This window comes from Bison bison, unplaced genomic scaffold (assembly GCF_000754665.1).
Source record: "Bison bison bison isolate TAMUID 2011002044 unplaced genomic scaffold, Bison_UMD1.0 scf7180017864224, whole genome shotgun sequence".
NCBI lineage: Eukaryota > Metazoa > Chordata > Mammalia > Artiodactyla > Bovidae > Bison > Bison bison.
Genome location: NW_011494796.1, coordinates 5,514,348 through 5,542,180, shown reverse-complemented (window position 1 = coordinate 5,542,180; position 27,833 = coordinate 5,514,348). Strand labels below are relative to the sequence as shown.

The window sequence follows — 27,833 nt, the reverse complement described above, 5'->3', positions numbered from 1 at the left end:
CTTTGGAAGGAATGATGCTAAAGCTGAAACTGCAGTACTTTGGCCACCTCATGCGAAGAGTTGACTCATTGGAAAAGACTCTGATGCTGGGAGGGATTGGGGGCAGGAGGAGAAGGGGACGACAGAGGATAATATGGCTGGATGGCATCACTGACTCGATGGACATGAGTCTGAGTGAACCCTGGGAGTTGGTGACGGACAGGGAGGCCTGGCGTGCTGCGATTCATGGGGTCGTAAAGAGTCAGACACGACTGAGCGACTGAACTGAACTGAACTGAGCGTTGGAAAGAAGAGATTAATAGATGGTCTAGTAATGCTGGACTTATCTTCTAACTCTCTTAATGAGCTTAGAATGTAGTGGATACCAAGTAGCTTTATTGTTGTTAAGTTGTTCAGTCGGGTCTGACTCTTTTCGACCCCACGGACTGCACTACGCCAGGCTTCCCTGTCCTCCACCATCTCCCGGAATTTGCTCAAACTCACATCCCTTGAGTTGGTGGTTCCACTTTGTACATATCATATTTTATTTTTTGAGAGAAAATCCACTAGCATCTATGGTGATAGAAAGAGGCTTTTAAATATATGGCTGGTAACAAATCACTTAGCCAAACAATTAGATTCCTGGTAGACAAAGATTAAGTAACTGAAAACAGGAGTCAGCAAACTGTGGTCTATGGACCAAATCTACTCACTGACTACTTTTGTAAATAAAGTTTTATTGACATAGTCAGGCCCACTTGTTTACTTATTATCTACAGCTGCTTTTGCACTACAGTGGCAGAGTTGAATAGTTGCAACAGACACTATATGGCCTACAAAGGCAAAAACATTTATGGTCTGGGTCTTTACAGAAAAAGTTTGTACACCAACTTTTTATCTAGAATCTAGAAAAAGTCACAAACTTTTAAAATGACCTCTGATTTTTTTTTTTTAACGTAATTTAGCCTAGAGAACTCAGACAATGCCATAGATATTTCATCAAAGGAAAACAAAATTCAATTTCCTTTCTTATCTTCATAAATGATGAAGAGTGTGCCAAGGAAGTAAAGAAGAGGCCCTTTGTTTCCAAAGTTGCCTGTAAAAGTCATAGAATAGTAATAAAGCCAACACAAATGGCAAGACGATTTCACCTGGGCAACAACTTTAAAAGAAAGCAATATCCACAGCTTAGCAATCAAGCTTACACATGAGGAAAAAATAGAAAAGCACATGAAACAAGGCATATGTTAATTCATATATCAAAAATCCTTCCTTTCCTGAGATAGAACACAGAAGAAAAATATTTGGGGTTTTGTGAAGCCATCTAGCAACTATCTTAGCTGAAGCATGCACAGCACTCCAAGTTAACACAGCAGTATCTTTTCAGGTATCAAAATGTCATCCTTCAGACACACCTGACTCTCAGAATTTTCTAGAAAAGAATACAGTGTGAGAGGCAGGGCAATCAGTTACAAATACTGCAACAGGAGAAGAAAACCCAAACAGTAGTTTTAGCATCCTTCCTAACTAGGACACACAACTCTGGGCAAGTACAAGATGCTCTGAACCTTGGTTTCATCGTCTGAACACTGGGGTCCAGTAGGGTTGCCGTGAGCATCAAAGGAGATGTCTGAACCTGCTTTAAAACTGAAGCCAGCCATGCAGGCTGATATGAAGTGCCTACACACAATCATGCCCTTCACTCCTTCCCTCCCGGCCTGTGGTCTCTTTGGAACCGAGAGGCACAGTTTCGGGTTGTTCTCAAGTTGAAACGGGCTGAGGTGTGGGCTCAGCTTGTCCCCACCTGCATAAAATTCTACCCAAATAACGGGTAGAATCAGTCAAACTCATGCCTGCAAGTGAGGCAGGCATTTTCTTACACAACTGGGCTTTTAAAAAAATTGAGAATAATTTACTACAAGAGAAATATATAGTCATCATTAAATGAAGAGATATTAAAAATTAAAATATATCAATGTAATCACAACATCTAAAGATGACTGCTATACACTTTGATATATATACTTCCAGGTGATTTTCTATGCATTTTTTAAAAAGATCATAATGTTTTAGAATATGTGGCAATGAACGGTATACTATCACTTTTAGTGGCTGCATGGTGCTATATAAAGTTTGACTGACCATTCATCTTCAAAAGTATTTGAAAGTGAAAGTGTTAGTTGCTCAGTCATGTCCGACTCTTTGCAACCCATGACTGTAGGCTGCCAAACTCCTCTGTCCATGGAATTCTTCAGGCAAGAACACTGGAGTGGGTTTCCATTCCTTTCTCCAGAGGATCTTCCTGATCCAGGGACTGAATCCGGGTGTCCTACATTGCGAGTGGATCCTTTACTGTCTGAGCTACCAGGGAAGTTCCCATCTTCAAAAATATTGTTTAGGACATATAAAAAAATGGATGGTGAAAAATACAGCTTGTGGAAAATTGTTACAAATCATATATTTCTGATGAGGGACTTGAATCCAGAATATATAAAGAACTCCTACAATAGTAATAAAAGATAAATAACCCAATTTAAAAACGAGCAAAACATCTGAATAGTCATTTCTCTGAAGATGCACACATAAAGAGATGTTCATCATTAGTCATCAAGACAACACAAATCAAAATTACAATGAGATACCACTTTACATCCATTAGGATGGTGGCATAACAACAATGATTTTTAAAAAGATAGTAACAGTGTTGATAAGGATGTGGAGAAATTGGATCCTCACACACTGCTTGTGGTTATGTAAAATTGTACAGTTGCTTTGGAAAACAGTGTCAGTTTCTCAAAAGTTTAAACAAGGAATTCCTGGATGACCTCACAATACACTACTAGGTATATACCCAAAAGAAATGAAAACATACGTTAACATAAAGACTTGTACATGAATGTTCATAACTGCACAGTTCATAAGAGGCAAAAAGTAGAAACAACCCAAATGTCCACCAACTAATTGAAGAATGAATGAACAAAATGTGGTATGTTCATGCAATAAAATGTTATTTGGCCATAAAAGGGAAGTTTTGATATATGTTACAACACAGATGAACCTTGAAAAAAGTATGCTAAGTGAAAGGGACCAGTCACAGAAGACTACATACCATAAGGTTCCATTCATATGAAATGTGCTCAACAGGCAAATCCATACAGACTGAAAGTAGTAGTTGCCAGGGGTTGGGGAACTTGAGAATGGTGAGAGACTGCTAATGGAATGAAAATGTAAAATTGCTTGTGGTGATGGTTGCATACTAAAAACCATCAAATTGTATACTTTAATTGAGTGAACTATATGGTATGTGAATTATATCTAAATAAATCTATTATTTTTGAAAAGTTTGTGAACATTTGGAAGCAAAATGAATTACAGATGAGACTCAGTAATAACCATTAACAGTCATTTTTGTTTAAAGAAATAACTGTACTAAAATCATTAAGCAAAAATGAAAATATTTTAAGCCTAACATCATCTGCAAGCTAGACAGTACTCCTAACTTACTCATTTAAAGCAGCTCAGAAAGATATGTGGGTTTTGGCTCTAAATTGGTCCTGATTCACTGGATGATCCTACCCGACTCTTTTGGGGGGCAGGTTAGAACAGGTCCGGCTGCACCTGACACTCAGCACAGGGGACATTTCCACAGGGATGCCATAAATCACGGAAAAGGCAATGGCACCCCACTCCAGTACTCTTGCCTGGAAAACCCCATGGACCGAGGAGCCTGGTGGGCTGCAGTCTATGGGGTTGCTAAGTCAGACACGACTGAGCAACTTCACTTTCACTTTTCACTTTCATGCATTGGAGAAGGAAATGGCAACCCACTCCAGTGTTCTTGCCTGGAGAGTCCCAGGGATGGGGGAGCCTGGTGGGCTTCAGTCGTGTCCGACTCTGCAGTCGCACAGAGTCGGACATGACTGAAGCGGCTTAGCAGCAGCAGCAGCCATAAATCAGGCTTGAACATTGAGCTACTGGTCTCTCTTTAACCTTCCAGAGCTGTTGGCATGTCTCCTGAGGAGCTCTATGTCCTGGAGATCTCCAGGGGAAAGCCTCGGTCTACGCAAAGCAGTAAATTCACAGAAAGGAAAGACAACAAAAATATTTTTAATGGCATACTCTAGTAAATTAATTACACAATAAGTTTAAATATGTTAATATATTTCATATCATGACCCCAGATGAGGAAGCATGTAGAAATGGGTGATAAACCTGGAATTTTTTCCTGTCAGCTGATTGGTTCAAGCCAATAAGCTGTGGTTAAGGAAATTAGCCAAGTACTGGTAGGTCAGAGAAGAAAAATGAATTCAGTGTGGCTCCCAACTCCCAGATTAGCAGAATTCACGACGGGACAACATGAGGCTGGAACAGAAACACCAATCCTGCAGCCCAAAGCTGAGTGAAGCACACCAGGCCGTCTAGGGGATAATGGATGGATTTGGAGACATACCAGTGGCTCTGCCGGGACCCTGGTTTCCCTGAACTTGATGAGTTCAGACGACTCATGAGAGTCATCTAAGCATTCCCGTTTGGCTTCCATGATGCCGGTTCTCTTCTCTGCGGACTTTTGCTGGTCCTTCTATCTGGAGTGTTCTCCCTTCCATTTCTGCCTGGCTAACTGCCATTCATCTTTCTACCATCTCTCTTCCAGTTTCAGTTTGGCTGTCTCCTCCTTAAGTTAGCCTTCCCTGCAAGGGCCAGAACTAGTGTGAGACCAGGGAGACATTAGGATACATCATTTAAGGAGGTGCTCATGCTCAGGGTTGGAAAAGAGCAGGGTTGGCATCCAGGTGTGAGTGCCTCCTTAAATGGTGTGGTTTGGGCACCTGGCTTCCTCATCCTAGTGCTGGCTCAGTTCCCTGACATCCCAGGCTGGGCTGGGTGCCTCTGTGAACACCTGACTGTGCTCCCACAGAACTGTGAACCTCCCTGCTCTGGATACATCTCTCATAGTGAATTATAAGTGCCTGGAGATTCAGCACTATCCCTTTAGGCAGGACTCTGAGAAAGCAGAGGCCAAGTCTAACACATTCATCCTGACATCCCCAGCAACTTGCGGTGTCTAACACACAGTGGGTGCTTGCTGTCTATGGAAGGAGAAAGGAGGCAAGACAGAGGGAGAAACCTGCAGATTCATTGACTTTGAGGCTATAGCTCTTACCTTAATTTTCATAGATGTTTGGAATAGATTTTAGGGAAAATATTTAAGAAAGGAACATATTTTCACATTGATATAGTAGCAAAAATATTAAACTGTTCCTCTAATTAAAGGTTGGAGAAATTATTGAAATTTTATAAAGGGTTAGGGTAGAAACCTTGTAAGAATCTATTAGGCATTGAGTTGTATACCCCCAACTCAAATTCACCCTCAGTATACCTTAGTCTTCATCCTTAGTACCTCAAAATGTGACTTTATTTGGAGATAGCATCATCGCAGACATAATTAACTATATTAAGAAAATGTCATACTGGATAATATTTGCAACCCCATGGACTATAGCCCGCCAGGCTTCTATGTCCATGGAATTCTCCAGGCAAGAATACTAGAGTGGGTAGCTGTTCCCTTCTCCAGGGGTTCTTCCTGACCCAGGGATCAAATCCAGGTCTCCTGCACGGCAGGTGGATTCTTTACCATCTGATCCACCAGTGAAGCCCCACTATAACTGGTATCCTTATAAAAGGAGAAACTCAGATACAGAGACACAGGGAGAATGCCATGTGAACATAAAGGCAGAGACTGGTGTGATGTATCTGTCAGACAAAGAACACCAAAGTTGCCAGTTAGGAGAGAGTCGTGGAACACCTCATAGTCCCCAGAAAGAACCAACATCACCCAGGTGTTCATCTCAGAACTGAGAACGAATAACTTTTCGTTAAGTCTCCTCACTGGCAGTACTTTGTTATGGCAGCCCTAACAAACTAGAGCAGAACTCCTGCTGGCTGACTCCAGGCTCAGAGATTTTCCTTTCATCAGCACCCTACCAGATGAATACTGGGTGTGCTCACCCAGGGCAGCTAGTTAGATAGGGAAGCATCAATTTTTCTTTTTTAAATCACATTGTGGTCAAGTCCAAATGGTAACTTTCCATTACTTCGCTGCCTGGAAATTTAATTTGAGTATCTGCTGAGAAGGAGACCTGGAAGGAGGCAATTTCAGCAGGAACCAACACATGGCTTTCATTGACAATAGTTTCGCCCTTGTTACAAGAATGTCTGCATGATGGCACAGACCTCTTGAATCCAGTGACATCCAACAAGCTGTTGGCAGGAGGCCCAGCCCTGAAGGGACATAGTCACACATGAAGGTGACCTGTTGCCATTTCTGAACTAAGTTTAAAGATTTTTGTCAAACTATCCTTGGCCTCACATTTCAAACCCTAGAGAATTCTTCAGACTCTGAGTCCATGTTTCATCTGTAGGTAAAGCTATTTACCTCCTCACTTAATTTAATAATAATTTTATTCAAAGTGAAAAAAATCAGATCCCTCATACCATGTACACAAAAGTTCCAAGTGACTTGGAGATCTCAATTTAAAAAGCAAAGCTTTGATCTGTTTGAGAGAAAATATAAGGAAAAGTAATATATGATTTGGAAATATGGCAGGGCTCCCATGGTGGCTCAGACAGTAAAGAATCCACCTGCAATGCAGGAGATGCCAGTTTGATCACTGGGTCAGGAAGATCCCCTGGAGAAAGCAATACCTACTCCAGTATTCTTGCCCGGAGAATTCCACGGACAGAGGAGCCTCAGTTCAGTTCAGTCGCTCAGTCGTGTCCGACTCTTTGAGACCCCATGAATTGCAGCACGCCAGGCCTCCCTGTCCATCACCATCTCCGGAGTTCACTCAAACTCACGTCCATCGAGTCAGTGATGCCATCCAGCCATCTCATCCTCTGTCGTCCCCTTCTCCTCCTGCCCCCAATCCCTCCCAGCATCAGAGTCTTTTCCAATGAGTCAACTCTTTGCATGAGGTAGCCAAAGTACTGGAGTTTCAGCTTTAGCATCATTCCTTCCAAAGAACACGCAGGGCTGATCTCCTTTAGAATGCACTGGTTGGATCTCCTTGCAGGCCAAGCGACTCTCAAGAGTCTTCTCCAACACCACAGTTCAAAAGCAGTCAATTCTTCGGCTTTCTTCACAGTCCAACTCTCACATCCATACATGACCACAGGAAAAACCATAGCCTTGACTAGATGGACCTTTGTTGGCAAAGTAATGTCTCTGCTTTTGAATATGCTGTCTAGGTTGGTCATAACTTTCCTTCCAAGGAGTAAGTGTCTTTTAATTTCATGGCTGCAGTCACCATCTGCAGTGATTTTGGAGCCCCCCAAAAATAAAGTCTGACACTGTTTCCACTGTTTCCCCATCTATTTCCCATGAAGTGTTGGGACCAGATTCCATGATCTTGGTTTTCTGAATGTTGAGCTTTAAGCCAACTTTTTCACTCTCCTCTTTCACAGGCTGCAATTCATGGGGTTGCAAAGGGTTGAACACTGCAAAGAGTGACTAACACTTTCTTTTCACTTCAACTCCATAATTTTGAGATAGGTAATGACTTCTTAAATAAGTTACAGATCATAATGAAAGAGGTTTGGTAAATTAGGTCACATTAAAAATAAAAATTCCTGTGGATCAAAATTCATCGTAAAGAAAGTGATAAGGGCAGACTACACATTAGGGTGCACACAATATATGTAAGCAGCAAATGACATGTGATCAGAAATTGGAAAAATATCTACACGTTAATAAGAAAAATGCAAATAGCTCAGTTAAAAAATTGAGTAAAAGAAATGAGTAGACATTTTACAGAAAGAAATTCTAAATGTCCAGCAGATGTATGAAAAGATATCAAATCTCGCTATTAGGAAAATGCAATTACAGAAATTACATGATTGGCAAAGACAAAAAGTCTGACAAGATCAAGTGTTGACAAGGATGTGGAGTCATGGGAATTACTGCTGGTGAGAGCACAAACTGATGGAAAGCAAACTCAGTAAAGGTAATGATGTGGATACTTGTCAATTAAGCTATTCCCCTCCTGAGGAAATACCTCAAGAGAGAATCTTGTACATGTGCCCATGGAAACATGTATAAAAATGATCAAATCAGAAGCAATCTAGGTATTCACCCTCAGAGAATGCATATGTAAATTAAAGTCAGAGTAAATATAATATGAAGGCTTAAAATGAATAGACTAATATCAATTGATGTGGATACATCTCAAAAATAGAAAAGTAATGGGTGGAAAAAGCAAGCTACAGAAGGAAACATATATATGAGGTATAAAAAGATGAAAAATAATACTGTATATTTTTATGGTTATACAAATATAGATTCAGAGGAATGAAAAACACAAAATTCAATATCACAATTGCCTGTAACATGGGGAGAAAAAAACAGGATTAAGAAGAAAGCGTAACAGGCTTCCACTTATCTGCAGTGTTCTACTTGGAAACTTGGTGGCATGCACATGAGTATTCATAGAACAACATCTTTAATTTTATATGCCTGAGATATTTGGTTAAAATACTTGTTTAGTGTGTGCAGAGAACGAGGCACATGCTACCCTCATCCTTTGAAGTTGCTGCCGCAGCTATGCCAGGGTCCTGGCACCACCAGCCAGAAATGGAGGCTATCAGGCTGATGCAATCTGCAATGAGCCTTCTGGAGCTCATTGAGGGTCCACTGTTCACATAAAAGAAAATACAAAATGGAAAATAAAATTACTAAGCTTCACAATATATCTAATGAAAAAAGGGATTGAGGGAGTACTACATCAGGAAATAACTAAATTATAGTCTTACCTCCATTTCCAACTCATTTAAAGCATCAATTTCAGGCAATCTTGTTTGTCTCCATCTGCTCATAAGTAATGTGTGGGAGAGCAACCCTGTCTCCTTTTCTTTCCTATCTACCTGCCAGGGATGTTTTGAGGATTTATCACCTAGTGGGCCCATAACGTGTTTGGGCATCTTTAGGAAACACACTAGAGACAGATGAAAAGAGAGAATTTTGAACAACACAGTGTGGCAGTATGTGAATTTGGCAGGTCCACAACTTAAACCACAGCATATTTTATTGAATGAAAATATATCTGTAGTAACTCTACAGAGCACATGACAAGATACTATCTCATTTCAGATGAGCTTCAGAAGATCCCACAGGGATGGAGACTTGTTTTCATCTGCAACGAACAAGTGAAATCTCCTCTGATATTACTAAAGCAATAGGAGGTTTCCTTTTATTTATTTGAAATGCATTTTTAGTAGCATGTTATTCAGAATTTGACACTATATTCTGCATTATGGAAAGTAACTTTAAAAGATCTAAATAAGTATGTGTATCTAGGAGTTAAATATTCTTTAAACCACAAGAATGGGTGACAATCTAGTTGTATACCTCCAGTCTTTCCTTTCATAACTGATTTTTCTTGGAGAATATTAGTATACTGGTATGAAAATACCAGGCTCTCTTCCGAATTGTGACTTCTTTATCTTTTGGATAAATCTCTGTGCAGCCCCAAGGCTCGTGAGGGTTTAAATTACTTTATTTATTTACTTGGCTACATCGGGTCTTAGCTGAGGCACATGGCATCTTTTGTTGCGGTGCACAGACGCGCTCACGCCTCTCCTGTGGCACGCAGGCTCTGTAGTTGCTGCATGCGGGCCTCAGTAGTGTGGTGTGTGTTGCTCTGTAGCATGTGGGATCTTAGTTCCCAGGCCAGGGATCAAGCCCACGTCCCCTGCATTGCAAGGTGGATTCTTAAGCACTAGACCACCAGAAAAGTCCTGAGGGTTTCCTTTTAAAAGCTCGAGAATTTGGCAAGAATACTGAGCACCAGTGAAAAGCAGAGGCCTTGTGGGAATGTTGCTGATGATGCAAATCTAATGAAAAAGTCAGTCTTGAGAGAGGAAAAGTAGGGTTTTCTAGAGTCAAATGAGAAAACGTTTAAATCTGGGTCTCCCGCTACCATCTGGCATACAAAGGTAAAGCCTGGGTTCTATAGAGGATATGGTCAGTTTTCCATTCTGCACAGTGAATGGGCCCTGTGCTGTGGTGAGGAGTGTGGACACCAGAGTTGGACTGAGACCTGGCTCTACTCTGCTGCTCCCCAGCCCTGGGAAATGACCTCAGCTTCTCTCAGCTTCAGTTTCTTCATTTGAAAATGAGAATGTGAAGGGTACCACCTCATAGGGAGGACTGCAGATTAAATGATGAGATGAGGTCTGCAAAGCACTTAGCAGGAGCCTGACACAGAAGGTGGTCAAGAATTGCTAGTTAGTGTGGTTATTTAAAATCATTATTAAGTGCAGATGTTTAAGGGAAATGTATTTATATAGATAGAGTGTTAGGAAAAGACAAAGGTTCTTTGCAGTTCTCTGAAATAGTAAAGCTGTTTGAAGAAAATGAAAACTCTAATATGAGAAGATATAGGTACCCCAATGTTCATAGCAGTATTATTTACAATAGCCAGGACATAGAAGGGGCTTCCAAGGTGGCATAGTGGTAAAGAATTTGCCTGCCAATGCAGGACGCACAAGAGACATGGGTGTGATCCCTGGGTTGGGAAGATCCCATAGAGTAGGAAATGGCAACCCATTCCAGTATTCTTGCCTGGAAAATTCCACAGACAGAAGAACCTGGTAAGGTTACAGTCCATGGTGTTGCTAAGAGTCAGACATGACTGAGGACACATTACATACATACACAAGCTATAGATAGATGCCACCTATGTGCCCATCAACAAATGAGTGAATACAGAAGATGTGAGATACATACACACACAGAACAGAATACTACTCAGACGTGAAAAGAATAAAACTCTGTAAGAGAGATAATTATGCTTAGTGAAATAAGTCAGAACAAGACAAGTACAGTCTATATTATCACTTATATGTAGAACCAAAAAATAAAAGAATCAGATGAATAAAACAAAACAGGAACAGACTCACAGGTATAAAGAACAAACCAGTGGTTACCTGCGGGGAGAGGCATGAGGGAGGGGCAAGATGGAGTAGTGGAGTAAGAGGTGCAAACTGCTGCTGCTGCTGCTGCTCAGTCGCTTCAGTCGTGTCCAACTCTGTGCGACCCCATAGACGGCAGCCCACCAGGCTCCCCCGTCCCTGGGATTCTCCAGGCAAGAACACTGGGGGTGGGTTGCCATTTCCTTCTCCAATGCATGAGAGTGAAAAGTGAAAGTGAACTCGTTCGGTCGTGTCTGACTCTTAGCGACCCCAAGGACTGCAGCCTACCAGGCTCCTCTGCCCTTGGGATTTTCCAGGCAAGAGTACTGGAGCGGGGTGCCATTTCCTTCTCTGAGGTACAAACTACTAAGTATAAAATTGATAAGTAACAAAGATACATTGTACAGCACAGGGAGATTTAGCCAGTATTTTGTAATAAGGTAAAATGAAGTACAGCCTATAAAAATATTGAATCGGTATGTTGTACACCTGAAACTAATATTATAAATCATTTATAATTCAACAAAAAATAAAAATAGTAAAGCTTTAGAGGATTCAATAATAAAAAAAGTAGATAAAAGTCTATGAAAGTAACGGCAGGAGGAGTCAGGATGGCAAGATAGGAGGATGTAGAATTCGTCTCTCTTCACAAATACATCAAGAATTACATCTACAAATGGAATAATTCTCACAGAGCAAAACATTAGCAGAAGACTTTAGACACCGAAAAGGATAAGACAAAATCTTCTTGCAGTAGGTAGGATGAAAGAAAGAAAAGAAGAAAAGAGGAATCAGAAGAGAGACCAGCATCCTCAGTGGGACATTAAAGGTGAGAAGACATTCCCGCACTCAGGAAAACCCCTCATGTTGTGGAAATCAGCTGGGACAGAAAAGGAACTTTTGAGGATCAAAGGAGAACACAGCAATGGACTGTGGAAGGCAAGACAAAGTAAGAATTCCATGCGTGATCTGTATTGCAGCCTCATGCACCCCAACCTGAGCTGTGTCTCCTGTTGGGAGGGTGTGGGGGTGTTAGGTGCTGGAAAGTAGGGTGTGGACCCAGGGAGGGAGACAGCTACTGGCTGTGAAAAGCCTGAAGGGACAGGAATAAAGAGCTCCACGACCAGGAAAGCTTGCAGAAGCCCATGATACCGTAGAAGAAAGGCATCCCTGAGTGGCATGCACAGGCAGGGAGGCCATTGAACCCACTTCCCCTAGGTTCTGTCTCCTAGGGCGCTCGGAGGGGCACCCATCTGGTCAGGCACCCCTACTCCTTAAGCAAAGGCCTCCTCCATCCAGGAAGTGTTCAGGGTCATAAGGGCTGCCCACGGCAAAGCCTCCTCTGGAATCAGTTCTGGGTGCCCTTGCCTGAGACGGGAATCCACCAGTGCTGGTGTGGTCTGAGTGCTAAAGTGTGGGGTGAGGAGAGTGGTTTCAGGGAGAGGACAGCAGCTGGTTGTGCAGATACAAAAAAGGGGACGTGAGTGAGGAGCTCTATAACCAGGAATGCCGCTAAAGGAAGCCTGGTCTGCCTAGGAACCTATGTGTGTGCCATTGTTGAGTGATGGGCAAGGGTGGAGCCACCCCCACCCACACCCCCAGCCCCCTGCCTCTGTGGGCACTGGGAGGGACCCCACCAGAAAAACCATGTCCCAACATGGGACACCCCCTGTAGCCCAGACTCAGGACTGAGAGATGGATAGCCTTTTCTTGATTCCAGTCTACTGCAACTGCCTGACACTTGCCTCAGTCTGTTGCACCTGCCTGCTGGTTTCCACCACCACAGGCACTTCACACACACCCCAGTTTGGCCAGGATATCCCTCCCTGGCCTAAGCAAGTAGACAGTCAGACAGTGTCACTCCGCTGGGTCTGACTCTTTGTGGCCCCAGGACTGCAGCTCACCAAGCTCCTCTGTTCATGGCAAGAATACTAGAATGGAGTGTGATTCCCTACTTCAGGGTATCTTCCCAACCCAGGGATCAAACCTGTGTCTCTTGCATCTCCTGCGCTGGCAGGTGGATACTTTACCACTAGCACCACCTGGGAAGCACCCACCCCCCAAGTGAGTAAATGTGCCCCTATTAGTCACTGCTTTTGCTCCCTCTTGCCTATGGGCCTGAGGGGGGCACGCACACCAAGGTAAGGGTGAAATCAAAGGCGAGCCCCAGGGGTGCTGCAGCTAAGAGGAGGAAAGGAAATCTCTCCACGCAGTTGCACCAGCTGTGGATTCAATCCCTGCGAGCTGCTTGGTAAATCCCGCATCTGTGGAATATCTGAGTGGACAATGAGTGTTCCCACAGCTGAGACTGGTCTAGCTTTAGCAGCAGTGAATTTTGGGGCAAGTACATGAAGGAGTTAAGCCAGATCAGAGTCTAAGCTGCTGAAACAGTGCCCACCAGTGGGTCCAGAGATCTACCCAGAGGTATTGAAGGGCCTCCTGGGGAGGCGGGGGTTGGCTGTGGCTCACTGCGGGAGCAAGAACACCAACAGTAGTTCAGCCGCTCGGTTGTATCTGACGCTTGTGACCCCATGGACTGCAGCATGCCAGGCTTCCCTGTCCACTGACAGTAGAGGCCCCAGGAAAATATTATTACTACTATTATTCTTTTTTGTTTGTGTCATTTTGTTCAGTTGTTTTATTATTTATTATTTGTATTTTAAATGTATTTTTAAATACATTTTAAAAATTGTTTTTGTGCGCTTGTTTTATGTTTTCTTTGGTATTTTTTTAGTTCACTTTCTGTTTTTGTTAGTTTAGTCTTTCTTGATGTTTGCATTTTTTAGTTTCTTGTTCTCTTGTTTTTCAGGGTTTTTTCTTTCTTTTCTTTTTTTCCTTGTTTGTTTCTATTTTTTTGGTTTTGTTTTTATCATTTGTCTTGGGTTTGGCTTGTCTTTGCTTTCTTTTCCTTTTTTCTTTTTTCTCTTTCATGCTGCACAGCTTGTGGGCTTCTTGATTCCCTGACCATGGGTCAAGCCTGGGTGGGTGCATCAAGTCCAGGATGTTGGACCACCAGAGAATTCCTGGGCCCAGGGAATAGTAATCGGCATGTATTCTCCCAGAGGTAGCCACGTTGACACCAAGACCTGGCTCTCCACAACTGCCTGCAGACTCCAGTGCTGGACACCTCATGCCAAACAACCAGCAAGATGGGATCACAGACCTACCCAACATCAGACATGCTGCCTAAAGTCATCTTAGCTTGCAGACACCCCCAAACACCACGTAATGTGGCCCTGTTCATCAGAGGGGAAAGTCTCAGCTTCACACACCAGAGCACAGGCTCCAGTCCTCCCACCGGGAAGACTACACAAGTCCCTGGACCAACCTCATCCACCAGGGCATAGACAACAGAAGCAAGAGGAACTGTGGCTCTGTAAGCTGTGGAAAGGAGACTGTAAATATAGTAAGTTAGACAAAATGAGACGACAGAGAAGTGTCCTGCAGATGAAGAAGCAAGGTTAAAAAAAAATCACACAACCAAGTAAATAAAGATGAAATAGACAATCTACCTGAAAATGAATTCAAGGCAATGATGATAAAGATGACTCAAATTCTTATAAACAGAATGGAGGCACACATTGAGAAGACACAAGAAACGTTTAACAAGAACCTATAAAAACTAAATAACAAGTAATCAGTGATTAATGGCATGATAACTGAAATGAAAAAAAATACACTGGAAAGAATCAACAGCAGAATATCTGAGGCAGAAGAACAATTAGTTAGCTGGAAGACAGAATGGCAGAAATAACTGCCATGGACCAGAATAAAGAATGAAAAGAAATGAGGATGTCTTAGATACCTTCAGAACAACATTAAAAGCACCAACATTCAAATTATAGAGGTTCTAGAAGAAGAGAAAGAAAAAGGGACTGAGAAAATATTTGAAGAGATTATAGTGGAAAACTTCCCTAACAAAGAAAACTAAATAGTCACCAAAGTCCAGGAAGTGCAGAGAGTCCCATACAGGTAAACCCAAGGAGAAACACACCAAGACATATATTAATCAAACAAAAATTTAAAACAAAAGAATATTAAAAGCTGAAAGGAAAAAGCAATAAGTAACATATGAGAGAATCCCTATAAGGTTATCAGCTGATTTTTCAGCAGAAACTCTGCAAGTCAGAAGGGAATGGCAGGATATATTTAAAGTGATGAAAGGAAAACACCTACAACCAGTTTCTCTTCCAGAAACTATCTCATTAAGGTTTGACAGAGAAATCAAAAGCTTTAAGCAAAACCTAAGAGAATTCAGCACCAAAAACCAGCTTTATAACAAATGATAAAGGAAATTCTCTAAGTGAGAAACACAAGAGGAAGACCTACAAAAACAATCCCAAAACAATTAACAAAATGGTAATAGGAACATACATATTGATAATTAACTTAAATGTACGTGGATTAATGCTACAACCAAAAGATATAAATTGGCTGAATAAATAAAAAGACCTGTATACATGCTATTTACAAGAGACTCACTTCAGACCTAGGGACATATTCAGACTGAAAGTGAGGGGATGGAAAAAAATATTCCAAGCAAATGGAAATCAAAAGAAAGCTGGAGTAGCAGTACTCATATTAGACAAAATAGACTTCAAAATAAAGACTATTACAAGAGACAAGGAAAGATGCTACACAAAAATCAAGGGATCAATTCAAAAAGGAGATATAACAATTGTAAACATTTTTGCCCCCAAATAGGAGCACCTCAATACATAAGGCAAATGATGACAGCCATAAAAGCAGAAATCAACAGTAACACAATACTAGTGAGGGACTTTAACACCCCACTTATTCCAGTGGATAATTCATCCAGACAGAAAATTAATAAGGAAACACAAGTCTTAAATGACACATTAGACTTATATGGGCTTAACTGATATTTATAGGACATTCCATCTGAAAGCAGCAGAATACACTTTCATCTCAAGTACACATGGAACATTCTCCAGAATAGATCACATCTTAGGTCACAAATCAAGCCTCAGTAAGTTTAAGAAAATTGAAATTGTATTAAGCATCTTTTTTGATGACACTGCAGTTAGAAATCAATTACAGGAAGAAAAGAAACTGAAAAAACACAAATACATGAAGGCTAAACAACAGGCTACTCAATAACCAAGTGATCACTGAAGAAATCAAAGAGGAAATTAAAAAAAAAACTAGAAACAAATGACAAAAAAGCACAATGACCCAAAAACCTATGGGATGCAGCAAAAACAGTTCTAAGAAGGAAGTTAGCAATTCAACCTCACCTCAAGAAACAAGAAAAATCTCTAATAAACAATCTAATCTTATACCTAAAGCAACTAGAGAAAGAAGGAAAAAAACCCAAAGTTAGTTGGAGGAAAGAAATCATAAAGATCAGAGCAGAAATAAATGAAATAGAAACAAAGAAAACAAAAGTAAAGATTAATGAAACAAAAAGCTGGCTGTTTGAGAAGATAAATGAACTTGATAAAATTTTACCCAGACTCATTAAAAAAAAAGGGAGAGGACTTAAATCAATAAAATTAGAAATAAAAAAGAAGTGACAACTGACAGCACAGAAATAGAAAGGATCCCAAGAGACTACTACAAGTAAACATAAACATTAATGGAAAGCCTGAAAAACGGGCAAATTGTTAGAAAAGTACAACCTTCCAACACGGAACCAGGAAGACACAGAAAATATGAACAGACCCATCACAAGTAATGAAATTGAAACTATGATTAAAAATCTTCCAACAAACAAAAGTCCAGGAACAGATGCCTTCACAGGCAAATTCTATCAAACATTTAGAGAAAAGTTAACACCCATCCTTCTTAAACTCTTCCAAAAAATTGCAGAGGGAGGAACACTCTGAAGCTCATTCTATGAGGCCAACATCCCCTGGCACAAAAACCAGACTAAGATACAACACACAAAAAAATTACAGGCCAATATCACCGATAAACATAGACACAAAAATCCTCAACCAAGTACTAGCCAACAGAATCCAACAACATATTAAAAGGATCATGCACCACGATCAAGTCATATTCACCACAGGGATGCAAGGATTCTTCAATGTATGTAAATCAATCAATGTGATACATAATATTAACAAATTGAAGAATAAAAATTATATGATACTCTCAATAGATGCAGAAAAAGCTTTTGACAAAATTCAACACCCATTTATGATAAAATCTCTCCAGAAAGTGGGCATAGAGGGAACCTACTTCAACATAATAAACATCATATATGACAAACCCACAACAAACATCATTCTCAATAGTGAAAAACTGAAAGCATTTCCTCTAAGATCAGGAACAAGACAAGGGTTCCCACTCTTACCACTATTATTCAACATAGTTTTGGAAAGCCTAGCCTTGGCAATCAGAGAAGAAAAAGAAATAAAAGTAATGCAAATTGGAAAAGAAAAATAAAACTGTCATTGTTTGTAGATGACATGATACAATACACAGAAAATCCTAAATATGCCACCAGAAAACTAGTAGAGCTAATCAAAGAATTTAGTAGAGTTCCAGGATACAAATACACAGAAATCTCTTGCATTTCTATACACTAATAACAAAATGTCAGAAAGAAAAATTAAGAAAACAATTTCATTTACCATTGCAACAAAGAAAAAATACGTAGGTATAAACCTACTTAAGGAGATAAATGACCTGTACTCAGAAAACTATAAGATACTGATGAAATAAATCAAAGATGACACAAATAGAAGGAGAGACATACCATGTCCTTGGATTGAAAGAATCAATGTCATGAAAATGACTATACTACCCAAAGAATCTACAGATGCAGTGAAATCCCTATCAAATTACCAATGGCATTTTTCACAGAATTAGAACAAAAAAATTTACAATTTTTTTATAGAAACACAAGAGACCCCAAATAGTAAAAAACAATCTTGAGAAAGAAAAACGGAGCTGGAGGCATCAGGCTCCCTGACTTCAGACGATACTACGAATCTACAGGTAATTGCAATACGGTACTGGCACAAAAACAGAAACATAGATCAATGGAACAGGAGAGAAAGCTCAGGTACAAACCCACGCACTGATGGTAACCTAATCTATGATACAAGAGGCAAGAATATACAATGGGGAAAAGACAGTTTCTTCAATAAGCTGTGCTGGGATAACTGGACAGCTACATGTAAAAGAATGAAATGAGAACATTCCCTAATATCACATAGAAGTAAACTCAAAATGGATTAAAGACCTAAATGTAAGGCTGGACAATTAAACTCTTAGACAGAAACACAGGCAGAATACTTTTTGACATAGATCACAGCAAGATCTCTTTTGATACACCTTCTAGAGTAATGAAACTAAAAGCAAAAATAAACGAATGGGGCCTAATTAAACTTAAGTTTTTGTAAGTAAAGGAAACCATAAACAAAACAAAAAGACAACCCTCAGAACGGGAGAAAATATTTGCAAATGAAGCAACTGGCAATGAATTAATCTCCAAAATATATAAACAACTCATGCAGCTCAATAACAAAAAGACACAAAACAACACAATAAAAAAATGGGCAGAAGAACTATTAGACATTTTTCCATAGAAGACATATGGGTGGCCAACAAACACATGAAATGCTCAACATCACTAATTATTAGAGAAATGCAAATCAAAACTACAATAAGTTATCACCTTATACCAGACAGAATGGCTATCATCAAAAAATCTACAAACAATAAATGCTGGAGAGGGTGTGGAGAAAAGGGATGGGAATGTAAGTTAATAGAACCACTATGGAGAACAGTATGAAGGTTCCTTAAAAAACTAAAAATAGAACTACCATATGACCTAGCAATCTCATTCTGGGCACATACCCAAATAAAAACATAATTCAAACAGATACATGCACCCCAATGTTTGTCGCACCATTATTTATAATAGCCAGGACATGGAAGCAACCTAAATGTCCATTAACAGAGGAATGGATCAAAAAGATGTGGTACATGTATACAGTGAAAGTCACTCAACAATAAATCAGAATGAAATTGTGTCATTTACAGAGACATGGATGGACCTAGAGGCTGTCACATGGAGTGAAGTGTTAGAAAAAGACATATTATACATTAGTGCATATATGTGCAATCCAGAGAAATGGTACATACGAACCTATCTGTAAAGCAGAAATAGAGAGAGATGGAGAACAATCATACTGACACCAAGTGAGGGGAAAAGGAGGGTGGGATGAATTGGGAGGTTGGGACTGATATAGATACACTACTATGAATAAGATAGATAACTAGTGAGAAACTACTGTTCAGCACAGAGAACTCTACTCGGTGCTCTGAGGTGGTCTACTGGGAAGGAAATCCAAACATGAGGGGATGTGTGTACATGTGGCTGCACAGCAGAAACTAACGCAGCGGTGCAAAGCAGTAGACTCCAGTTTAGAAAAGTGGTCTGTGCCATGTGGTTGTCTGCTTTCCCAAATTAAAAAAATAACCTAAAATCTTCTTCAATCATGGGGATATGGGATGACAAAGAATAACAGGAGAAACCAAGGTATTTCCTTCTTTGTTAAGCATAAAGCGTTCCGGATACAGAGCACTGCATGGGAGGATCTGACCGGACAAACATCTCCTCTGGAGAGCTGTGGGGTGTTTCCTGGGAGTGGGAAAGGGAGGAGCAGTTCGGAGCACAGGAGCGTTAGTCAGAGCCTTAATGCCCAAAGGATAAGTGCAGAGAAAGCGATTCTTTAAAGAACCACACTTACAGAGGTGCACCTAAGACACCAAGGACCTCCAGGCGACGGCACGAACTAAGTAACAGAGGCTGAGTAGAAGAAGCGAAGCTACATTTGGAGGTCATTGACTGGGCTAATTTAGTGAGGATGATGGTAAAAGCAAAGGCTATGACTGAGGCACCAAACATTCACAACAAAAGCCCCGGGAATGCTTTACAGGGAAGCGTGTAGAACTAACTGGAACTCCATCATTCTAATGAGGTGAATGGGGAGGGACACAGACCACACTTCCTACTCGCCGCTGTTTTCTCCATTACCTCCTACCCCCTCTCAGGAAGTACTGGCTAAGGGAGAACCCGCCTCCACCTTCTTGCCTCTTTGGAAAACTTGTGTTAGAATCACTTTCCAAATCTTGTGGCTATAATGAATCTAGACGAAGAAAGAGAAAACAAACCCGAGCTTAAAACATACACATGTATATGTATACACACATATCTACATACTGAGATAGATATATACATAATTTTTAGCTTAGGCACTTCATAAGAGCAAAGACAAAAAACAAAACAGCCTTCTCAAGTCATAGAAAAAAGTACAGGAAAGAATATTGCAAGCTAGGGGCAGTCTTGAAGTACGGTATCTTACTCTGTGATGTAGGTACTACATGCTTTACAGTAAAACCATTTCCAAGATGAAATGGCAGAAAGGCAAAAGCTCAGTTAGATAACAACAGTAAAACAGACACTTTTTTTAGGCTTATGATGTACTCAGATGCTTTAATGTAGGGTCCATTTTACCACCACAGAATCCCTCTGGGAGGCTGATTGGTCCCATCTCAACAGAAAAGGCAAGGGCGGGACTTGTTCAGGGTCCTCCAGCTGGGAGGGCTGGAAGGATGCTGACGTGAACCCAGGGCCACCTGCCTCTCAGGCCATGCTGTCGAATAGACCATGTCACGTTCCTTAGAGATACCAGGGAGGTGTCCTGCTGATGCTCTGAGGACTATCTACTTATCACAGGCACCCTAGAGAGCTAGTTCGACACAGCAAGCAAGGCCCAGCCAAGTGCTCTCTGGGCAAGCTGCGGAGGACTCCAAACGCGACCAATCACGCAGTCGCAGAGAAAGCTAGGGACAGGCCCCGTGTTCCAGAGCGGCAGTCTCAATAGGGCATCACTATCATGCCATGTAGAAAGATTTTAAAAGGGATGTGTGTGTGTGTATAGGTGCATGAACATCGTGTATCCCTGCTTGTTTAAAGACATTATCTGTGTCTGGGGAATCTATCAGTAATTAGAATAGAAAATAATCCTTAACACTGTAAAAACTTTGCTTGCTTTTCCTAGTGACTATCTTGGCCCCATTTGAAAAAACAACTGTGCACACAGGAACACAAGATTTGGATTCCCTCTCCAAAGTTGAGAAATAATCACTGAATGAAGCAGTGCGGGGACAGAGAAGGGCAGGTGGAAGGAATGACGCTTCAGGCCACAGTCAGGGATGGGAGACATGGAGCCTGCGTCACCCTCAGCCCTTATCTGTCAGCTCAAGGAGAAGGGAACTGGCCTGGCCTGAAGGGCACCATAAAAGGCGAGGCAGGAGGAGGACGAGGATGCACAGAAAGATGCCCTTTTAGGAGAAACACAAATCCCGCGAGAGCTGCCTAAGACATTATCCTGGTCTTCCACTTCCAAGACAGGGCAAAAAAAAAAAAGCCCTTGTGGTTGTGAGCATAACTGTAGAAACATCCAAAACCAAAGCCCTGTTACTTTCTAAAGCAGATCGGTTTGGACAAAAGAGTCACACTTCAGTGGAGAAATAAAGTTCATGAAAACCATGCAGTTTAAAGACGTATGTTCCAACGAATATGTTAGAGTGAAGAGTAAGGACAAAAAGAAGCAGTGAAGTTTAAAACAACTCCCCTTAAATACAGTAACTTCGGAGGACATCTTGGAACATTAACCTAAATTCTCCGCAGGTATTCAGCACATATGCGTACAAGGCCTGCCATCTGCTGACAAGGTTTGGTACTGCTAGTTTGGAAAGTATTGACGAAGCAGTGGATTTTGTCAGAGGATAATTTACTCAATTTTGTAGCAAGTGCTTAACATTAATTACAAATAACATTAGTCAAGTCTCAACAAATATCAGATCTTGGTCCTCATATCTGTATATATTTCCTGTTTTACAATATAAGACAGAACACCTACTTCTGGGCAGGAAGAAATTCTGGACTGGTAGCCCTCCCAGTTACTACTCTCTTCCTCCTGTTAGGTAAATGGAATCATACGGTATGAATTCTTTTCAGTCTTGCTTATTTCATAAATACCATGTTTGTGGGAGTCACCCATCATATTAAGCATAGGAGTATCCTGATCACTTTCTTTCTATGAACAGATCACAATCTTATCTACTCTACTGCTGATGAACATCTGAATTGTTCCTAATTCTCGGCTATTACAAATAGCATAGCTCTGGACATTCTTGGCTATGTCTTTTGGTGAACATATGTCTGCATTTCTGTTGGGTGTATGTTTGGAAGTGATACTGCTGGGTCATAGAGTATTAAGTATGGACAGAGTAACATGGAAATATATATTACCATATGTAAAATAGCCAGCCAATGGGAATTTGCTGTGTGACTCAGGGAACTCAAACTGTGCTTGGTAACAGCCTAGAGGGGTGGGAAGGGGTGGATGGGGTGGGAGGTTCAAGAGGGAGGGGACATATGTATGCCTATGGCTGATTCCTGTTGATGTGTGGCAGAAACCAACACAAGACTGTAAAGCAATTATCCTTCAATTACAAATAAATAATTTAAAAAAACTTAGTAATAAAGCTAAAATTTTCTAAAGTAGCTACACCAAATAAATTCTAAACAACCACATATGAGCAAACACAGGAGAGCACTACATACTTGCCAACTCGATGCTACGGGTCTTTTAAAAATTTTAGCAATGTTAGTGGAAATGCAGTAGTGTCCTGTGAATTTAATTTTTATTTCCCGGGTGACTAATGAGAGGAATGTCATCTAATACGTTTAATAGCTATGTGGGTATCCTTTTTTTTGAAAGTCTATTGCCGGGAGTTCCCTGGAAGTCCAGTGGTTAGGACTAGGCACTTTCACTGCTGTAGTTCACTACCTGGACGGGGAACTAAGATCCCACAAGCTGCATGGTGCAGCAAAAAAAAAAGTCTCTTGCCCACATTTCTATTCAGTTATTTGTCTTTGTTTTATTGACATATAGGAGTTCTGTACAGATTCTAGTTATGAGCCCTTTTTCAGTCATATGTATTACCAATAACATCTTTCTCTTTGTTCTTGTCTGTGGATGAAATACACACTGATTTAAGTACAGACCAATAGAACATCAAGCAGAAGGGAAGAGGGATTTCCCTGATGGCTCAGATGGTAAAGAATCCACCTGCAATGCAGGAGACCTGGGTTCGACACTTAGGTTGGGAAGATCCTCTGGAGGAGGGCATGGCAACTGACTCCAGTATTCTGGCCTGGAGAATCCCCATGGACAGTGGTGCCTTGTGTGCAACAGTCCATGGGATTGCAAAGAGTTGGATATGACTGAGTGACTAAGCACACGCAGAAGGGAAGGGAGAATTAACATACTTAAGTTCCTTACTTAAGAACTTACTTAAGAATGGTCAAACTACTGCACAATTTCACTCATCTCAACGCTAGCAAACTAATGCTCAAAATTCTCCAAGCTAGGCTTCAACAGTATGTGAACCGAATACTTTCAGTTGTTCAAGCTGGATTTAGAAAAGGCAGAGGAACCAGAGATCAAATTGCCAACATCCACTGGATCATAGAAAAAGCAAGAGAATTCCAGAAAAACATTTACTTCTCCTTCATTGACTATGCTAAAGCCTTTGACTGTGTGGATCACAACAAACTGTGGAAAATTCTTAAACAGATGGGACTACCAGACCACCTGACCTGCCTCCTGAGAAATCTGTATGCAGATCAAGAAGTAACAGTTAGAACTGGACATGGAACAACAAACTGGATCCAAATTGCGAAAGAAGTATGTCAAGACTGTATATTGTCACCTGCTTATTTAACTTATATGCAGAATACATCATGGGATTGGCTGGATGAAGCACAAGCTTGGATCAAGACTGCCAGGAGAAATATCAATAACCTCAGATACACAGATGACACCACCCTTATGGCAGAAAGCGAAGAGAAACTAAAGAGCCTCTTGATGAAAGTGAAAGAGAAGAATGAAAAAGCTGGCTTAAAACTCAACATTCAAAAAACGCAGATCATGGCATCTGGTCCCATCACCCACATGAATGGGTCCCATACCATTCATGGCAAATAGATGGGGAAACAATGGAAACAGTGACAGACTTTATTTTCTTGGGCTCCAAAATCACTGCAGATGGTGACTGCAGCCACGAAATTAAAAGAAGCTTGCTCCTTGGAAGAAAAACTATGACCAACCTAGAAAGCATATTAAAAAGCAGAAATATTACTTTACTGACAAAGGTTTGTATAGTCAAAGCTATGATTTTTCCAGTAGTCAGGTATGGATGTGAGAGTTGGACTATAAAGAAAGCTGAGGGCCAAACAATTGATGCTTTTTAACTGCGATGTTGGAGAATACTCTTGAGATTGTCTCGGACTACAAGGAGATCCAACCAGTCAATCCTAAAGGAGGAGACCAATCCTGAATATTCATTGGAAGGACTGATGGTGAAGCTGAAGCTCCAATACTTTGGCCAGCTGATGTGATCAGAACCAACTCATTGGAAAAGACCCTGATGCTGGGAAAGATTGAAGACAGGAGGAGAAGGGGATGACAGAGGATAAGAAGGTTGGATGGCATCACCAACTCGATGGACATGAGTTTGAGCAAGCTCTGGGAGTTGGTGATGGACAGGGAGGCCTGGCGTGATGCAGTCCATGAGGTCACAAAGAGTTGGACACGACTGAGCAACTGAATTCAACTGAAGTTCCTTATATTATCTAGAAAGTATTTAATTGACTAATTATATTAGATGTAATACACCAGGGATACGAGCAAAAAATGCTATGGTAATCACTGGAAGAAAAAAATAACATAATGTATAACTCATCAGTTAATATATAGGGAAGCGGAATGACAAAAATATTTGACTAAACTAAAGAAGGCAAGAAAGGAGAAAGAAAAGAACATAAAACTAGTAGGCAAAAGGAAATTAAAAAACTCAAATATATCAATAATTAAACAGAAAATATGAAGACTGAAAATTAAGAGAAAAAGATAATATAGGAAAATTGATACCAAGAAAGCTGGAGTATCAATTTTAATATCTGCCAAAATAGATTGGGAACAAGTAAGAGCAATATATACTGACAAATAAAATAATGGATGAAGAAGACAGGCTGTTTAACTCTCCTCCCACCCAACAGAATATATTAGAGTATATAAAACAATGACTGGCAGAACCATGGGGGAGCTATAGATGGATCAATAATTATTGTTCAAAATTTAAGCACACTTACCTTAAGAACTAATGTATCAAATTGGCAAAAGATAAAAAAATATATAAATTTGAGTAACAGAATTAATAAAGTTACCATAACATGGAGTTATTAGAGCCTTAAACACAATGAGTAAAGAATACAGCTTCCCTTGGTAGCACACTTGGAACATTTACAAAAATTGATTATGGACTAGGTCACAGAGAAGCTTCAGTAAATTTCAAAGAGTTGATCCTATACAAATATGTTTCTTCCCACAATGCAGTAAAATTACAAATCGATAATATCAGAATATTTTTGGAAAAAAACCCATATATCTGCAAACTAGAACACACATCATTTGAATAATCCTTGGATTAAAGACTAATTATAGAGTAAGTTATGAACTTACTAAGACTTGATGTGAGAGACAGTGCTCCATGTTAAAACATGTGGGATGGGTTAAAGTAAGACTCACAGAGACATTTTGGAGAATATCTTTGATATTTTGGTGAGAAAGACTTTCTAAATAAACCTCCAAAGCATAAATCAGAAGGTTAAAAATTAATGGATTTGACTCTAGAAAACTCAAGTTTCACATCATAAAGAACATCATAGACAAAACTAATATATGAGCAATAGATAAAAGAAAATGTTTGTAGTATTACCAATCTATAATACACAAGAAAATCTCAGTTAACAATAAAAAAATACATGAAATCCCAAAAGAAAAACCAGAAAGAATGCTAACAGGCTGTTCATAGGAGGGGAACCCAAATGGCTAAACTGTACGTGAAGAGGTACTCAAACTCACTAATAAGAGAAAAGTAAGTAGAATTAACAAGTGCTGGTAAAGAATCTACCTACAATGTGGGAGACCTGGGTTCAATTTCTGGGTTGTGAAGATCCCCTAGAGAAGGGAAAGGCTACCCACTACAGTATTCTGGCCTGGAGAGTTCCATGGACTGGATAGTCCATGGGGTTGTAAAGAGTTGGATGTGACTGAGTGACTTTCACTTGCCCACCCAAGGTTCCTTCCCCAGGCTCCAAGCATTTTCTCTCTTCCACCGGGGTTTACTTGGTGAGTGTAGGGTGGGGTTAGGGAGAATGGGGAACAATCCTCTCATTCTCATGGATTCAGATATCTCTAAGATCTTTCTCCTTTGAGGCCCTAATCATAAAATCAACATATTGAAACAGTTTAGACTAGAACACTAGGGGAGGAAAGGAAAACGGGGCTGGAGGAAGGGAAGGGAATAGGAGTGTGAGGAGCAGGGCAGGGAGAGCAGGCGAGAAAGAGAAAACCAAGAGGATGACACCAGGGCTCTAGGAGCCAGGGCGGGTGTGGGAACACCACACGCCTAGTGACGAGCACCACTTTGATTTGTGTAAGCCTTGGTTGTGGCTGCTCTGACACGACTGTGGTCCCCCCTCTTACTGCTGGAAAACGGCTGTGGAGAAGCCACGGCTATGTCATGGAGAAGCTCCTCCTGTTTGAAGACAGAATCTTCTGGCAAAGAACCTCCAGCAATCACCTATATGGAAAGTCCTAAACCGGAAACTTACTGTGCAAATGACAATTTGATCCGCGCTTGAATTTCCATCCATTCTTCTTTTATAATCTTTCCACATTGGAGCATCTCCTTTGAAAGTATCTCTGCCTTTGTCAAATTCTTTGAAGCTTCCTTGAACCTGAGTTGTGTTCAGAAAACTTTATATCTGGTGCTGCATTCTGGGGCCCGGGCTCCTGGACATCCTTGGCTCTCATACTGCCCATCACCCTTCCTGAGCCACCTGTCAACTTTTGATTTGGCCTTTAAAATTAAATGCAAGTACTATGAATGGTATTTCTACCTGTAAAGATTAGAGGCAAAAGGATACTTCTGAAGGGAGAGTAAGGCTTGCCCCAGGGTATGGAACAGCTCAACCGAACACTTGAAAACATCTGTATTGTCACTGTATGGAGGCGCAATGGAGCTGGTGAGGATTTCTTTGGCTTTTTCTGCATGTTGTTTTGCTTGTAGTGACATTCCTGTGGACAAAAAAAAAGAAAGGAAGTCTCAGTTTCTCTTTCACTTCAGTTGGACAGGAATATAGTTGATTTTGGCCGGGGAATCTAATGCGGTGACTTCACATATCTGCATCTGGCATGTGGAGTTGTTTCAGGGCAGCATGAAATAACCATCATAACTGGAAGAAACAGTCATTGGAAGTTCTCAAGATAAAAATTTTTCCTCCACATGTTCTTTTTGGAAATCAACAGAATAAGCAGAAACTGAACAGCTCTGAAACTTCACCAGTATCAGATACAAAATGTTATAAATAATTATAAAAAACAAAAGGAATTTACAAAGACTGCAGCATTCTGGGAAGGAAATAAAATGTTCATAAATTTTACTCCTGGCTTTGTGATACCAGTCTTAATGGAATACTAAAAATTCTGAATCTTCTGCTCACCCATCCATAATCATAACTTTAAAGTTGCTTTAATATAGTACAAATATGATGATATTTACCAAGACTGACAAACAATTCCAATGAGATAAAGGGCTAATGTGCTACAATCTCTTATTTCCATGTGGTAAGCACATGGAGTTTAAAAACCAGTTACTACCAAGAACTAATTCCCAGCGGGTTCTAGTGTTCTTCCACTGGCATATTCATTTGTGGAAAAGGTGATATTAGGAGTATCAGGACTTCTCACTTTCCCATACCCTCACCTTCT

The 27,833-nt window shown here is 40.6% G+C and overlaps 1 protein-coding gene across 7 annotated transcripts in view; it reads right to left on the bottom strand.

Annotated features, from left to right (window-relative positions):
- TTC23 (tetratricopeptide repeat domain 23) overlaps positions 1–27,833 on the bottom strand; it is a 161,096-nt gene that overhangs the window by 62,767 nt on the left and 70,496 nt on the right. For all 7 annotated transcript variants that reach the window (XM_010845843.1, XM_010845838.1, XM_010845841.1 and 4 more), the window contains 2 exons: positions 26,990–27,140; positions 26,675–26,800 (listed from right to left, as the gene is read on the bottom strand). In XM_010845843.1, the coding sequence (XP_010844145.1) occupies positions 26,675–26,800; positions 26,990–27,140 (277 nt within the window). The remainder of the gene's footprint in view (positions 1–26,674; positions 26,801–26,989; positions 27,141–27,833) is intronic.